Source organism: Psammomys obesus, unplaced genomic scaffold (genome assembly GCF_907164565.1).
Source record: "Psammomys obesus unplaced genomic scaffold, mPsaObe1.curated_primary_1811, whole genome shotgun sequence".
NCBI lineage: Eukaryota > Metazoa > Chordata > Mammalia > Rodentia > Muridae > Psammomys > Psammomys obesus.
This window is the reverse complement of record NW_026596162.1, coordinates 2,791,501-2,806,616: the sequence shown is the minus strand read 5'-3', so window position 1 is coordinate 2,806,616 and position 15,116 is coordinate 2,791,501. Positions and strand designations below refer to the sequence as shown.

At 41.8% G+C, this 15,116-nt stretch overlaps 1 protein-coding gene across 1 annotated transcript in view; it reads left to right on the top strand.

Annotated features, from left to right (window-relative positions):
• F13a1 (coagulation factor XIII A chain) overlaps positions 1–15,116 on the top strand; it is a 175,253-nt gene that overhangs the window by 105,122 nt on the left and 55,015 nt on the right. The window contains exons 9-10 of the mRNA XM_055595172.1: positions 7,747–7,850; positions 9,472–9,560. Of these exons, the coding sequence (XP_055451147.1) occupies positions 7,747–7,850; positions 9,472–9,560 (193 nt within the window). The remainder of the gene's footprint in view (positions 1–7,746; positions 7,851–9,471; positions 9,561–15,116) is intronic.

The window sequence follows — 15,116 nt, the reverse complement described above, 5'->3', positions numbered from 1 at the left end:
AATAATAATAATAATAATAATAATAATAATAATAATAATAATAATAAAGTCATCTTGGGCTGAGGAGATGGCTTAATGGGTAAAGGTACTTGCCTCCAAGCTTGGCAAGCTGAGTTTGGACCCCAGAATCTGAGTTGTCCATAGAGAGAAATGGCTCTGAAATTTGTCCTTAGATCCCTAGTGGTCTTCGGCAGGCACATGCATGCATGCATGCGTGCACATGCAAACACACACACACATACATACACACACACACACACACACACACACACAAATAAAATTAAAATTGAAATATTTATATTAGTTTCTGGAATGAATGGTAATACATGCTTATCAATTTTTTCAAATATTGGAACAGTGTGTGAAAGCAAGAGTTACCCTTTCTAACTACTCAGAACATTTGTAGTATTTTTGAACATCCACTCACGTCTCTGTAGATTGTGTATATTTTTTATTGCTGCAGAGTGAAGTTTCACAAACGTATCAGCTTAAACCAACACATATTTGCTATCAAGCAGTTCCTGTTGATTGGAAACTTGGCACAGGTTGGCTGGAGAGTTTTGAGCCTCACTTCTCCATCCTGGAAGTAGCTATAACAAAGCCCTTGCCCTAAAGCAGCAAAGGCCTCTCTCGCTCCTACTTCCTAATTCTGCTGAGTTAACAGCATCCTTGAAAGGAGTCCAAAAATCACTGCCTGTCACCACATATGGAGTATGGGAAGTGACCTTTAGCAGAGCTTGTCACCTCCATCATTGTGGTCCTCCAAGAAGTTTCATCCATTAAACAATTCTCATAAAAGTTATTTTAATTATTGTTTATTCCTTCTTTGAAAAGTGGCAATGGGGAAACTATACCACTCTGAGATTTGCAAGTCTTTCAGTGTTATAAACCCTGAAACCTTAGCAAGAGCTCAGGTTCCAAATGAAAGATTTAAGAAAATGTGAAACCATGAATCTTTTGTTACTACTATTATTGTTGTTGCTATCATACATTCATTTTAAGAAACAAGGGGCTTTAGGCCGCATTCTTATATAGGATATGTGTATGCATGCTACATGTAATATGCATATATACTATAATTGTAATTAGGATAAGATATATGTATATCCTAGATAGGCATATAAAGTATTTTTATTATATCCCCCTTCCTCGTTCCCCCTCTCTTTTCCCTTACTAAGTCTCTCTTTTATTCTTATGTTCTTTTCCTCCCACATTCCCAGTAAGAGAAAACAAAAACAGGAAATTCTTATGTTTCTAGGTCTGGCTTATTTCATTCACTGTTTTCATCTCCAAGGCTGTACATTTCCTGCAAAGAACATGATTTATTTCTTTCTTTGTAGCAAAATAAAACTATGCTATAGGGCAGGGGTGTAGCTCAGTGCTAGAGCGTTTGCCTAGCATATCCATGACCCTGAGTTTGATCCCCAGCACTGCAAGCACCAAGTAAGTAAAATAAGAAACTCTGTTGTGTTTATAGACTTTGCAGATACCCTCACAATTCTGCCAACCAATACAGTGGCCCTCCAACTGAGGTTTCACTTTCCATGATTTTAGTTACCTCTGATCAATTATAGTCTAAAAATTCAATGGAAAACTCTAGAAAAAAGCAATTTAGATTTAATTTTTCCATTTTCCACTGTAAAGTATATGAATGCGTATCTGCATATGAATTTGCACACTTCAGTGCGGTGCCCACAGAGTCCCTAAAACCCCATTGCATTCCTGGAACTCAAGTTATAGGTGGTTGTGAGCCATTCAGCAAGTCCTCTCTCCAGTCCCTACAATTCATAAGCTTTAAATTCCATGTAATTCAGAGTAGCATGATGAAATCCCACACCAACCTGCTCCATCCCAGCCGGAATATGACTGACAACATTCATGGAAATTTTTTTGGCACTTTAATTTTTATATTTGCCCTATTAGAGTATTTCATCCCAGGTAAGGCTACATGGTGGTGTGAATAGAGATGACCCCTTCTCCCCTCTCCTTACCATAGGCTCATGTGTTTGAATGCTTGGCCCATAAGGAGTGACACTATTAGAGGGTGTGGCCTTTTGCAGTAGATGAGGCCTTATTGGAGGAAGTGTGTCACTGTGAGGGTGGGCTTTGCAGTCTCATATGCTCAAGTTATGCCCAGTGTGGCAGTCTCCTTCTGCTGCCTGCAGATCAAGCTCCTTCTCCAGCATCATGCCTGCCTGCACACTGCCATGCTTCTCACCACAATGACAATGGACTAAATCTCTGAAACTGTAAGCCAGCCCCAGTTAAATATTTTCCTTTGTAAGAGTTGCCATAGTCATGTTGTCTTTTCACACCAATAAAACCCTAACTAAGACAAGCTACATAGGAAAAACTACAGTGTATGTTAGATCTGGTATTATCTGCAGGTTTAGGCATCACTTGGAACATATGCTCCATGAATGAGAAGGTCATCTGTACCCAGCACATCCTGGTGGTAGACTTGGCTCCAGTGGGGAGAATGTGAGAAAGAGCAAAACAAACAGAAGATTCATGTCTATTGCTGCGTTATTCACAATAACCAGAAAATGGAGCCAGCCTTGATACCCATCAAGAGATTAATGGATAAATATACAATATTTTATTTACATACATACAAAATTTTATATACATAAAAATAAATATGAATGGTACATATGTAAAATGGAATTTTGTTCAGCCATTAAGAAAAATACAATCATACAAAACTAGAAATTATTACTTTAAGCAAGGTAACTGGGACTCAAAAAAATAAATACCACATTTTTTTTCATTAAGTTAAGATCCTAGATTTTAAGACATAATCCTAAATTTTAGTTCCTATGTATGTGGAGGGTCATGAGACAAGAAAGGAGACTGTGAAGGGAAAATGAGAATTAAAGGGATGTTGGGGAAGGGGAGAGGGATGCTAGCATACATACCACATAAAAGCAGAGTGGAGTTCTTAGGGAAGGAGGGAAATATGCTAATTTTTAAGAAGCAGATTCACACCCTCTACAAATTCTTGGGAAAACAAATACACCCAGGGCTTCCACCACCACACCCTTGGGACCTCCTTGTTAGATTCTTTGGGTCTGTGGATGATAGCACAGTTATCCTGTACTTTATGGCTAATATCTACTTACAACTGAGTATATACCATGTTTGTTTTTCTGGGTCTGGGTTACCTCACTCAGGGTAATCTTTTCTAGTTCTAGCCATTTGCCTGCAAATTTCATGATGTCACTGTTTGTAATAGCTGAGTAGTATTCCTTTGTGTAAATGTATATTTTATTTATCCATTCTTCAGTTGAGCGACATTTAGGTTGTTTCCAGTTTCTGACCATTATGAATAAAGTTGCTATGCACATAATTGAGAAAGTGTCCTTGTGGTGTGATGGAGCATCTTTTGGGTATATGCCCCGACATGGTATATCTGATTCTTGAGATAGAACTATTTTCTATTTTCTGAGAAACCATCGGAAAAAAAAAATTATTTTCAAAGTGGTTGTACAAGTTTGCACTCCCACCAGCAGTGGAGAAGGGTTCCTCTTGCTCCACATCCTTGCCAACATGTGCTGTCACTTGAGTTTTTTATCTTAGCCATTCTGACAGGTATAAGATGGAATCTCAGAGTCATTTTGATTTGCATTTCCCTGATGACTAAGGATGTTGAGCATTTCTTTAAGTGCTTCTCAGCCATTAGAGATTCCTCTGTTGAAATTTCTCTGTTTAGCTCTATTATTTTTTTAGTTGGGTTATTTGGTTTATTGATGTTTAGCTTCTTTTCTTCTTTCTATCTTTTGGATATCAGCCCTCTGTAAGATGTAGGGTTGGTAAAAAACTTTTCCCATTTTGTAGGCTGTCGTTTTGTCCTTCTAATGGTGTCCTTTGCCTTACAGACACTTCTTAGTTTCATGAGGACTCATTTATTATTTGTAGATCTTAGAGCCTGAGCTGTTGGTGTTCTGTTCAGGAAGTTGTCTCCTGTGCCAATGTATCCAAAGCTATTCCCCACTTTTTCTTCTATCATATTTAGTATATCTGGTTTTATGTTGAGGTCTTTGATTCCCTTAAACTTGAGTTTTGTGCTGAGTGATAGATATAATATATTTGCATTCTCCTAAGGTCAGACATCAGTTAGACCCCCACCATTTGTTGAAGAAATTTTCTGTTTTTCATTGCATAATTTTGGCTTCTTTGTCAAAGATCAAGTGTCCAGAGGTGTCTGGGTTTATTTCTTGATCTTGTATCCAATGCTATTGATCAACCTGTCTGTTTTTATGCCAATACCATGTGGTTTTTAATACTATTTCTCTATAGGACATATTGAGATCAGAGAGGGTGATACCTCCAGAAGTCCTTTAATTGTACAGGATTGTCTTAGCATCCTGGGTTTCTTGTTTTTTCAAATGAAGGTGAGAACTCTCTGGATAGAATTATTTTGGAATTTCGATGAGTACAACTTTCAGTTTCTTTACTTCCTGTGAGCTCCTCACCCTGTGAGGAAACTACACAGGTTATAGAGAGTGGCTTAGCAGTAAGTGAAACTGCTAACCCAGACTTCATGGTGGGCAATTAGATGATACACTGAGAGGCAACTTTCCTCACCTCCTGGACATTCGAAAAGAAGTATTACCTTCAAAGAAATGTCTTTGCTTGCTATCTGAAAATGCAGAGAGCATTTCTCTTGTCCCAGGCTAACCTTGCCAAGGATGTTTGCATTTAGTAAGGATAATCTGGATCCAAGTCATCTAGAAAAACATGGAGAAAGCAGGCTAATTCCCACTCTGCCCTGGAAATGTCTTTTTTGTTGCTTTTCCTGGTTCCTCTACCTCCCTTCTCGAGTTAGGCAGGCAAGGTGCCACACAAAGGGACCTTCCTGAGACAGAGGTTGTTCTCTGGTAGGCCCTTCCTCCAGCTCCTGCTCAGAGACAACACATGTGGTCCCCATCACATCCTTACTCCCCTGGAAGCATGGGAAAACTTCCCATGCTTGTTCCATTGACTGTTCCTGGCCTCTGCCTCTTGGTCCTTGTTATTTGATACCCTTTTTCTCACTTCCCACCCACTGATCCTTCCAATACTAAAGAAGCATGTCAGTCACTTCTCAGTTTGAAATACTCAAGGTAATCTTCTTTGCATTGTGTTATAATAGCCCCTGACTCCTTTTCTTCTTCTCTTAACAACTTAGATCTCTTTTCTAGAATACCCTACTGCTTTTTGTCCTCTCGTCTCAATGGGTATTTGCCCCATTCTACCATCCATGAACATTCCAGCTATCTCTTTATCAATTCCAGATCATCACATGTACTAACAAAACTGCCTTTGAGGGTTTAACTCCATAGGCAAGCAAATGCCTGGAGTCCAGATTCAGCAGATCACACCTATAATCTCTACCGCTGCCCAGATAAACTTTGCTCTTTTTGCTTCTTCAATCTGTCAGAGCACACGTCTTCCTTGGGGCTTGGGATGTAGCTCAGTTGGTAGAGTACTTACCTAGCATGCATGAAGCCCTGCGTTCGATCCCCAGGTATGATGACACTGGTTCCCAGCTCTCTAGACCTAGAGATGAATCAGAAGTTCAAGGTAATCCTCAACTACATAGATCAGTGGTTCTTGGCCATCCTTATGCTGTGACCCTTGAACACACCCTCCTATTGTGGTGACTCCCAACCATAAAATTATTTTTGTTGCTACTTCATAACTGTAATTTTGCTACTGTTGGGAACCATAATGTAAATATCTATGTTTTCCAATGGTCTTAGGCAACCCCTGTGAAAGGTTCACGACCCACAGGTTAAGAACCACCGATATATAGTGTTCATGTGGGCACTAAGGTTGTACCTTCAGGAGGGGTTTCTGGCTCCCATGGTGATGACTTTCTTTGTGGTAGATACCTTGTTGGAATATTGTTGTAGATTATTTCAGAGCTTTAGTGTGTGTGTGTGTGGAGGGGGAGGAGGGGCTCTGCCAAATCTGAAGGCAATAGCACTTCCCCTCTTCCATAAACACCAGCTTGCAAATTTCATTCTATTCCTAGAATTATTTCAATGGCTTCTAATTAGAACAAGGCACAGATATTAATTTTATTCAAAATGTCTCACAATTTCCTTCCTACGCATGGGACAGCTCAGTATTAAGAACATGGACTACAAGGCTCTACCATTTAGGACCTCTGTGATCTGAGGTTAGGTTCTTATATGCTGTGCTTCAGCTTCTCTTTTGAACTGGGGTCAATCATGATAAAATTTACAGGGTTCATGGACTATCAGGTGTGTTAAGATATATAAAGATTTTTTTAGGCTGTCTGTATGTTAGGAGTCTTTGTTAGTTGCACCTCAAACTCTGATCAGTTTTTAGTGCCCCAGACAAATTGTGGCCACTACTTTCTGCCTACACAGATTGGCTTTTCTTTCCCCTTCGTCAGTCTGCTAAACTCCCCTTCATTATTCCAAACTCAGAACAACTGCCTCCACTTCCCCACAGACTTCCTCAAGGCCCGGAGACCAGTCATGTGCCACTCAGTGATCCTGTGGCACATGTCATTTTCATTAATTTTGTTTTAAAACCTGAGCTCCTTTGTTTGAGCACTTACATATGTCAAGCCCTGTTCTAAAGGCATCCATGTATTCTCTTAATTATACCTTGCCATAAATATAGAACATTTTAATAAGTGGCAAGTGACATATGTTGTTATTCCTTATACACTGTGAGGTTTTTTTTTTTGTTTTTTTTTTGTTTTTTTTTTTTTTTATGGGAGACTCTGCAATCCATACCCTGATCATCTTTGACTCTTCAGCTCACAGCAAGGTGCCCTGTGCATTGTGGGTATGTGATTATGTTAGAATCTTTTCATTGACCCAATTAGAAATGGCTAGAATTAAGAGAGAGAGACAGAGACAGAGAAGCATGCACAAACTACTGACATTGAGGGACTTTTCAGGAGGATGGATGACGGCTGGATCTGAAACCATCAGTGCTATAAACAGAGCCTGCAATAGCCACCATTAAATCCTTATTACTATATGAACATTTTCCATAGTGCTCACAGGTTAATGTGCTCTCATTTGATTCTCTACTGTCGTATAATCTCAGGTCTTTCCAAGGACATAATAATACAATTCATGATGACATTTTATTTTGTGCTCTTGCTTCGGGGGTCATATGCAAGGTTCTGGGGAATTTCAAAGGCCTTACCTCATGGGGTGCCTGCTTTTGGTGAAGGGTAAAGAGAAACTTACCCTGGTGACCTTTTCTTCTCATTGAACAGCAAATGCAAATTGCCACAGATTTAGAGAATTATAATCAGGAATTAATGTTGTCGTTCCTATAATGATGGTCTAAGACCATAAACACAGGGGTTGCTAAATTGTTACAGAATACACTTTCAGTAAATTGAATCCATGTGGAAAAAAAAGTCAGAGACAAATATTTTAACTTTAGCTGACATTTCTTCTCTACCTTTGAGCATCATAACCTTTGACTCAGAGGATGATTAATATCAAAACTGTTAGAGTATCTCGGGATGACCTTGAAGCCAATTTTAGTGGAGGGAAAGCAACAGCCAATCATATCAGGGATCCCAAAGCATGCCAATGGAAAATGGATCCACTACAAACTCAAATATGGGGACACAAGCAAATTCCAAACCCCACCAATTTAGCTTGATCTATTCAAGTGATCAAAGCGCATAATTGAGGTCTCTTTTTGGTTCCTTGGAACTTGGGGTGTTATGAGAAGTGTAACCATTCAGGGCTGTCTCCTTAGGAACTACCACTGCTGGAATGAGGCTTGGATGACGAGGCCTGATCTTCCTGTTGGATTTGGAGGCTGGCAAGTTGTGGACAGCACACCCCAGGAAAACAGTGATGGTAAGCCTGACACTTTCCTATTCACTTTATTGCTCACCTCCCTCGGTGTGTGGGTAGCATGCTCATTACAAATCAACACGAGAAATGTGCTTGCTGGGCAAGAATACAGGATTAACTGTCTGTCAATCAAGTTTCAATTCATTTCAATAGTCAGCTTTACCCTGATTGTTTTACAACTTTTGGAAAAAAATAACATAACTTATATAATTCATCTACTCTTGCTTTGATAAGCAGTTTTGAAGACAAGGGTGAAAAAAATATCTGGGTAAGCATTTTTACTAGGGTTATAAAATACACTTCAACCCTCCCTGATTCACAATGATGAGGTGGTAAAAGGCTAGAGAGAAAATAAAGACATTGAAAATAATTATAAATCACCCATTAAATTGTTGTTCTTCCAAAGCTTGCTGTCCCCTTATGTTCAGAGGTCTCTTTCAAAACTTGAGTGGGCAGGTATTTGTCTTCTAACTTTCCAGCCCTGATGATCAGGAGCAGCTGTGACCAGCCCCAGATTCTTATAGAAGCACACTCTTTTTAACACGATGATAGACACCGGTGGACTGCAGACCCCATGCACATTCACCATTTTTCCTTGGTGTTGCTCTGAGGTGGTGATGGCATACATCTTCATAGATATAGAATCATTCAGTCCACAGTCATGATACGGTCATGCTGGGATACTGGATTTTATGGAGAAAGCCTCATGCTCTCAAGACTTTGCAGTACAAGGAGACTATAAAGCAACTAATAGCGGCTAATTTCTTAGGCAGTATAGCTAGATGGCTAAAGGCTCCTGGACTTTAGAAAGGTAAACATGAGTGTGCTGGATTGTTAAACTGGGATTATTGGCTAATGGGCATGGTTAGTGTCCATTAGTCTGTCATAATCGAACCTGACAAACATCCTCAGCAAAACAACAGTCAAAGTGAGAGCAATACAAATTCTGTGGCTGTATCAGGCACACTTCTAGTCAGATTTCTGCTGCTATGCTAAACACTGTGACCAAAAGAAACTTGGGGAAGAAAAGATTTATTCCAGATCACACTTACAGTTCATCATGAAGGGAAGCCAGGGGAGGTGCTTGAGGTAGCTTGCTCAGTCTGCTTTCTTACACAACCCAGAACCATCTGCCCAGGGATGGTACCACCTATAGTGGACTCAGAGCTCTGACATCAATCAAGAAAATTGCCCCCACAGACTTGCCCACAGATCAGCCGGTTGAAGGCATTTTCTCAATTGAGGTTTCCCTCCCAGTAAATGACTCTAGCTTGTGCCAAGTTCACAAAAAAAGACTAACCAGCATAGGTGCCAGGTTTAAAAGAAGACAGACAGCTTAGTGAGTGGATCTGTAGTCAGCAGAACAGAATTAAGAATTCTGTTAACCTCATATTCTTTCCCTTCAGCCTAGTGATTGAGTTGGTCTTCCTAAGCTATACTCTTTTGATTTATACACATTGGTCATCTGTCTCCTGGAGCCAATGAGAGCATTTAGGCAAAGTTGGTGGTGAAGCTGAGGAACATGAGCCCCTGTAGACCTGCTCAGTGCTGTGTGCAGCCCTTTGGATGGAAACAACAATTGGAAACAAGCTTCACAACACCTTCTTCTTTGTTTTCACTACAGGCATGTACCGCTGTGGCCCTGCCTCCGTTCAAGCCATTAAGCATGGCCACGTCTGCTTCCAGTTTGATGCCCCATTTGTTTTTGCAGAGGTAAGTGGAAAGCTGGAGGAAAGTGTCATTTTCCACCACCATCTCTTAGCACATTAAAGAGTTAGACACCAGGTTGCTACTTCCCGATTTCCCAGGTACATGGTGCCACTCTTCCTGTCAACCAGACATCCTTCCAGCCTCAGGTTCTTAATGCTAAATGCAGTTTCTACTTAACACTTCCCTGCCTTGAAGTTTTGAGGTTGTTTTTCTACTAAAGGCAAGAACTTTGCAAACCAGAGTTTCATGCTGGGTTTGTAGGCACCGGCATTGATAGTTCTGAAGGCATGAAGTGATGAGCTGAATCATTCAACTAAAACTTGGTTAAAAACAACAACAACAAAGGTGGTCTACTCCCATCTAAGACTGGCCCAGCAGTACCATAAATCAACACACACACACACCACCACCACCACCACCACCACCACTGCCAGCAGCCAGGCAGGCAGGCAGGCAGGCAGCAGCAGCAGCCAAAAAGAGAAGGAAAAGTATAAGGCACAACTCAAGTGGAAAAATTCAGGCCACTTAATGGGTTGATAAAGATATTAAGTGAAGGGACTAAGATTCCAGAACAACAGGGCAGGAGTTAGGAGAGGAAACAGCTAAGTAAATCAATGTGAGAGACATCAAGTAAAAAGAGAAGACTGGGAGTCTCTTGGTTGGGGGGAGGTGTTTGAAGGCTGAGACGCAGGATTCCCTTGAGGTATTTTTTACAGTAAGCAACTCTGGAATGGTACCTCTCCTGTATCCAGCTCTTGCTGTGCAATCACTTTGCCTTTCGTTTGGTGCACATAGTAACCCTTTTAAAGTGAGTATCTCAAGTTTTCCCCATCCAACAGAAAAGAAAATCAAGGCAATGAATGGCAGAGTGCCTAATATCCTTTCCCTAACGATCTAGCTAATAAAGAGGAATGCTAAATTCTGAAAACAGGTGGGCATCTGAGTTCTGCCAGCCATTCTGGAAAGAACATGATTTAGTTTAGCTCCCATCAGGAGAGGCTATGGGGAGCTCAGAGGCCCAGGTCCTTGGGATGTATAAGCCTCAGGTGGGAATGTTTCAGTACGTTCATCCACACAGCAGAAGTGAAATGTGAAAATACAAAGAACACAGGTAGCTACTGTATGAGCAATAAAGTCAAGATAAAATTGCATTTACACATGGAGATGTATTCATTGAGAAAGTGGAGCCAGGAACTGAAGGACAGGAAGTGATCTAGCAGCCAAGATTCCCTGTGTAAATACAAAAGACCCATGATGGCTCCATTTATAATCTTTTAACTTTGTAATGGTACGAAGAAATGGTACAACTTCGATAAACACCACACTTTGGATTTTGAATTTGGATCTCTTCCTCGGTTAATAATACATGGTCAGATCTTGGGTGATACTGGGTGGCAGGAAGCTGCAGCTCCCAGTCATCACCAGAGCCACAGGGAAAATGTCAGACACCCCACAGTGTGCCCTGCCATTCGGCTAAGATATCCTGTAGGGAGATATATGAAATGCTTTTTCATATATATGCTTTTTCAGCTTATCAAATCTTCTATTTACAATGAGTTTAATCTAAGTATAATCTTACCAAAAGGCGAAGAGCATCTGTGTAGCCATAGTTCTAAGAGCAGAGCACAATGGGCTCACAGGGGAAGGAGCAATGATTATTCAGACAAAGGAGGTTGGAAAGAAGTCAGGAGGGACCAGTGAGATGGACCAGTGGGTAACGTGAGTTCAATATCTGGGGCCCACAGAGTAAGAACAAATTCCCACAATTTGCCCTTTGATCTCAAAGAGCACAACACAGCACACACATTAAATAAATACCTTTGAAAGAAAGAAGTTGGGGGAAAAAGGAATTTCAGGCAGAGGGGATGAGCTGAACATCCAAGTGCTACATGTGGACAGCTAACAGCCATGTAGACTTGTCAGCATACTAATGGTGTATCAGGGTGTCAAATAAAGGCAAAGGCTAAGGGAAGGCTAAAGGGGATCTTCATATCCTGAGAAAATAAGCCTTTATTCTGTAAGCTAGGGAGAGTTATTAATGCCCAGAGGTGTCAGCCAGAGCACTGACAGCCTGTGGAACATAGATTGGATGGAAGTGTCACTGAAGATAGGAGATCTACCCGAGAGCTTGGATTAATGGAGTCAGGAAGAGCTTTATGTCCCTCTAATAAAAAACCAAACAAAAACCTGGAAGCATATCTTAAGGAAAGAATGGTTTATTGGGGTCTATAATTTGAGGAGGAATGGTCCCTTGTAATGGGGAAGGTATGGCAGCTGAGGCAGGGGCATGGGTCAACTGGCTGCCTAACCTCAGGCAGTCCACTGGAAGCAGAATTGACCCGCCCTGAGCAACTCACTTTCTCCAGCTAGACAGCAGCTCCTAAGGGTTCCAAGGCTTCTCCAAACAGTGCCACCAGCTGGGAAGCAAGGGCTTAAACTCATGAATGTGTGACTCACAGTCACATTCAAAGCTATAAAAAAAATGGCGGTCACCAGGAACGGAGGGGGCAGTATTGAGAAGTATATTGGAAGCCAGTGTCAGCATTTAGACAGCAGAAATCACAGCAGTGAAATACACAGGAGGAAAACACTGTATCTGCCATTGCAGTTTCTAGACGCCTCCGGAGACCAACCTTACTGTGTCTGGAGTTTTATCCATTTGATTTCACTTTAGGATTTGAAAATTTGTACAAACCTCCCGGGCTGTCATCTGACAGTTTATGACACCCTGAGACTCTCTTAATGGGAGAGTGCTCTGAAACCCACGGAGCTTTCTTTGTATATTTTTATTGTGCTTTATTGCTGCGAAGAAGGAGAGAGGATGGCCCTCCTCACAGTGGTGAAGGGCCTAATAGCTGCTAATGCAGGCGCTTTCTGCTGTTATTAAATATAGATCAGGGCGTTAGGAATGTCATCAGGATTTGCAGATAATTGTTCCTCTCTCGCTGCTGCAGAGGCGTCTTTGTCAGGCAGGCTGTTGCTTTAGCTTGGGCTGGGCTCCAGGTCCAAGCTATTTTGTCAGAGATATATGAGCTGCCTGAAAGCATACGAGGTACCTTCTCTCAGGGGTGCTTGCTAAGACCCCACAGGGGTGATTGGGTGACTTTAGCATGAGTCTCTGTGACTCAGGTTGAAGCTGATGCTCTCTCCCTCCCTCTACCTGTGTGTCATCCTTCCTCTTCCTACCCGAAGGGTGTCGGCAGGACACTTTCCCGGCCCTGCCTCTCAGCCTGCTGGTTTCTCAGCCATTTCTCACCAGCTTCTTGACCGTCCAGCTCATTGACTAATTGTCAGTTTTTCCAACACTTTCCTTGGTCTCCAAGTAAAAATAGAATCTGAAAGGGGAGAGAGACACGGAAAACGTCCCCTTTCTTCTCTCTCACATTTTATAGAAAGGGACGGAAGGGAGCACGCTGAGCATCTACACCTGGGATTCTTTGCCTCTCCCTCCTCATGCCTCCTCCACATTGTTGAGTTCCCTCCGGTTCAAAGAGCCAGGTGCCACTTTTTTCCCCAGCCAACCATACCTAGGTACTTCTGAACAGATAAGCGGAGCGTAGAATGGGTTTAAATCTGAAGTCATCGAGTTCCCGTGTTCATCCTGCCTCAGTGGTCCTCAGTAAAGAACGGCTTCTTGGGAAGGATCATTCTCTTCTGCCTTAACTTATGTCAGTGGACTCTGCTGCCCTCTTTACACAATCTCACCTCACACGGACATACACAGGCTAATGCACACACATGTAGATGAGTCTCACACACACACACACCTCACATACCGCCTACACACACAGATACACACATACATGCATGGCATGGACAACCGTGGTCATACATATAGAATACATATAGAATACACATACATATACACCTGTGTGGGGGTATCAAGCATACATACACCACATACATTCATAAACACGCATACATGTACACACATGTGAACATACATGTACTCCTGACCTGTATGTGATTTTTTTCAGCAGCAGTGATTTTTTTTTTTGGAGCCACAGTGACTTTCCTCTCCTGAGCTCTTCCTCTGTGACTTCATACCCTCAACTCTCTATAGCAACTCTCTATAGCAACCTAAACTGCTCTCGTTTCAAGCCTATTGTCACTTTCCCAGAGTAAATGTGTCTTATAAGCATCTCCTACTTGGATCAAATACAACGTTTTCATTCATTCAAATAATTAATAAAATGCAAGAATTGTTTTTGCCTAATCTTCCTGCCCTTCTTCACCATTCTTGCCAGAAACGTCTTCAGAGGTGTGTCTGAAGTCCAGTCGCCCCCACAATCCCCAGCGTTGCCCTCTGCACCCTGCCAGGACCGACTCCATTGATGTGGCCTCCTGGCTAGTCTCACTGTTAGCTCTCATCCTTCCGTCTGTTTTCCAAAAATCAGTCAGAATCCCTCTTTCAGTTGTCAATTAAAATGAATCTTCCAATGGATTCCTACCATCTTTACATGCAAACTGAACATGAATCTTAATGAATTCTGTGTGGTCTAGCCCCTAGATTCTCTCCTACCCCATGTTTGTTCATTTTCCTATTGCTCTGCTGACCTTCTTGCTCTTCTGGAAACAAGTTTCTGTGTTGTCGTTTTTCCAAAGAAACTGCCCACCCGCATTATCTTCTCTTCTTTAGGGAAAATCAATTACATGCAGGTACATGTGTTGTTCACTTCAGATCCCTGTGGTCCCCTCTTCAAAAGGCCTTCACACACACACACGCACACGCACACACACACCAGGAATAGAAGTTTTGTGAAAGTAGGATATCCTCCATTCTCATCAGTAGGAGCAATATCTGCTGTAATGAATGAATACATACATACATACATATGTATGTACATACAAACAAACATACATACGTAATACACACATCAAACAGAGAACACTGATAAAAACAACATCTTGGATATGAGGTCTCTTGTGGTATGAGATTTTATGGGAGACAAAGAGCACGTTTAACCCTGCAGAGAGCACCCACAGAGCAGGACCAGCCTCTCACAATCACTAGCTACAAATGGCAAGTGCAGACTGAATGTTTGGCAGATGTGCCAGGAGATGCCAGGCTGAGTGGGAATCCAGTAAGTTCCGGGGGAAGCATTGCTTTCTCTGTAGGGCCTGCCCAAGTTTGTTTCCACAGATAAAAGGACAAAGCAAAAAGGCTTTGTCCTTGGGTCATGACAAAATAACTTGAGAAGGTATCTCCATCCCCAGTAGCAGAAAACATGGAGTACACCATGCTATGGGAAACAGAAGCAAGTTTATAGTGATCCTCTAGCTTGCTGTGGGTCCATCCCACCTCTCTGAGCCCCTAGGATCTGACAAACAATACAGCCTGTACAAAAAGCACCAGGTCTGACCAGAGGCTATGCCTGGAAGGCAACACCAGCTGTCATGGCAGGATGCCTGGCTCTATGTGGCTAGTCTCTTTGAGTGTAGAGGTAGGACTTAGGTGTTCACAAAGATGGATTTCCATCCAAAATAAACAAAAACAAGACAAACCACAAAACACAGAGGCTTCACCCACCAGGTGTAGATACATATCTGTAATCCCAG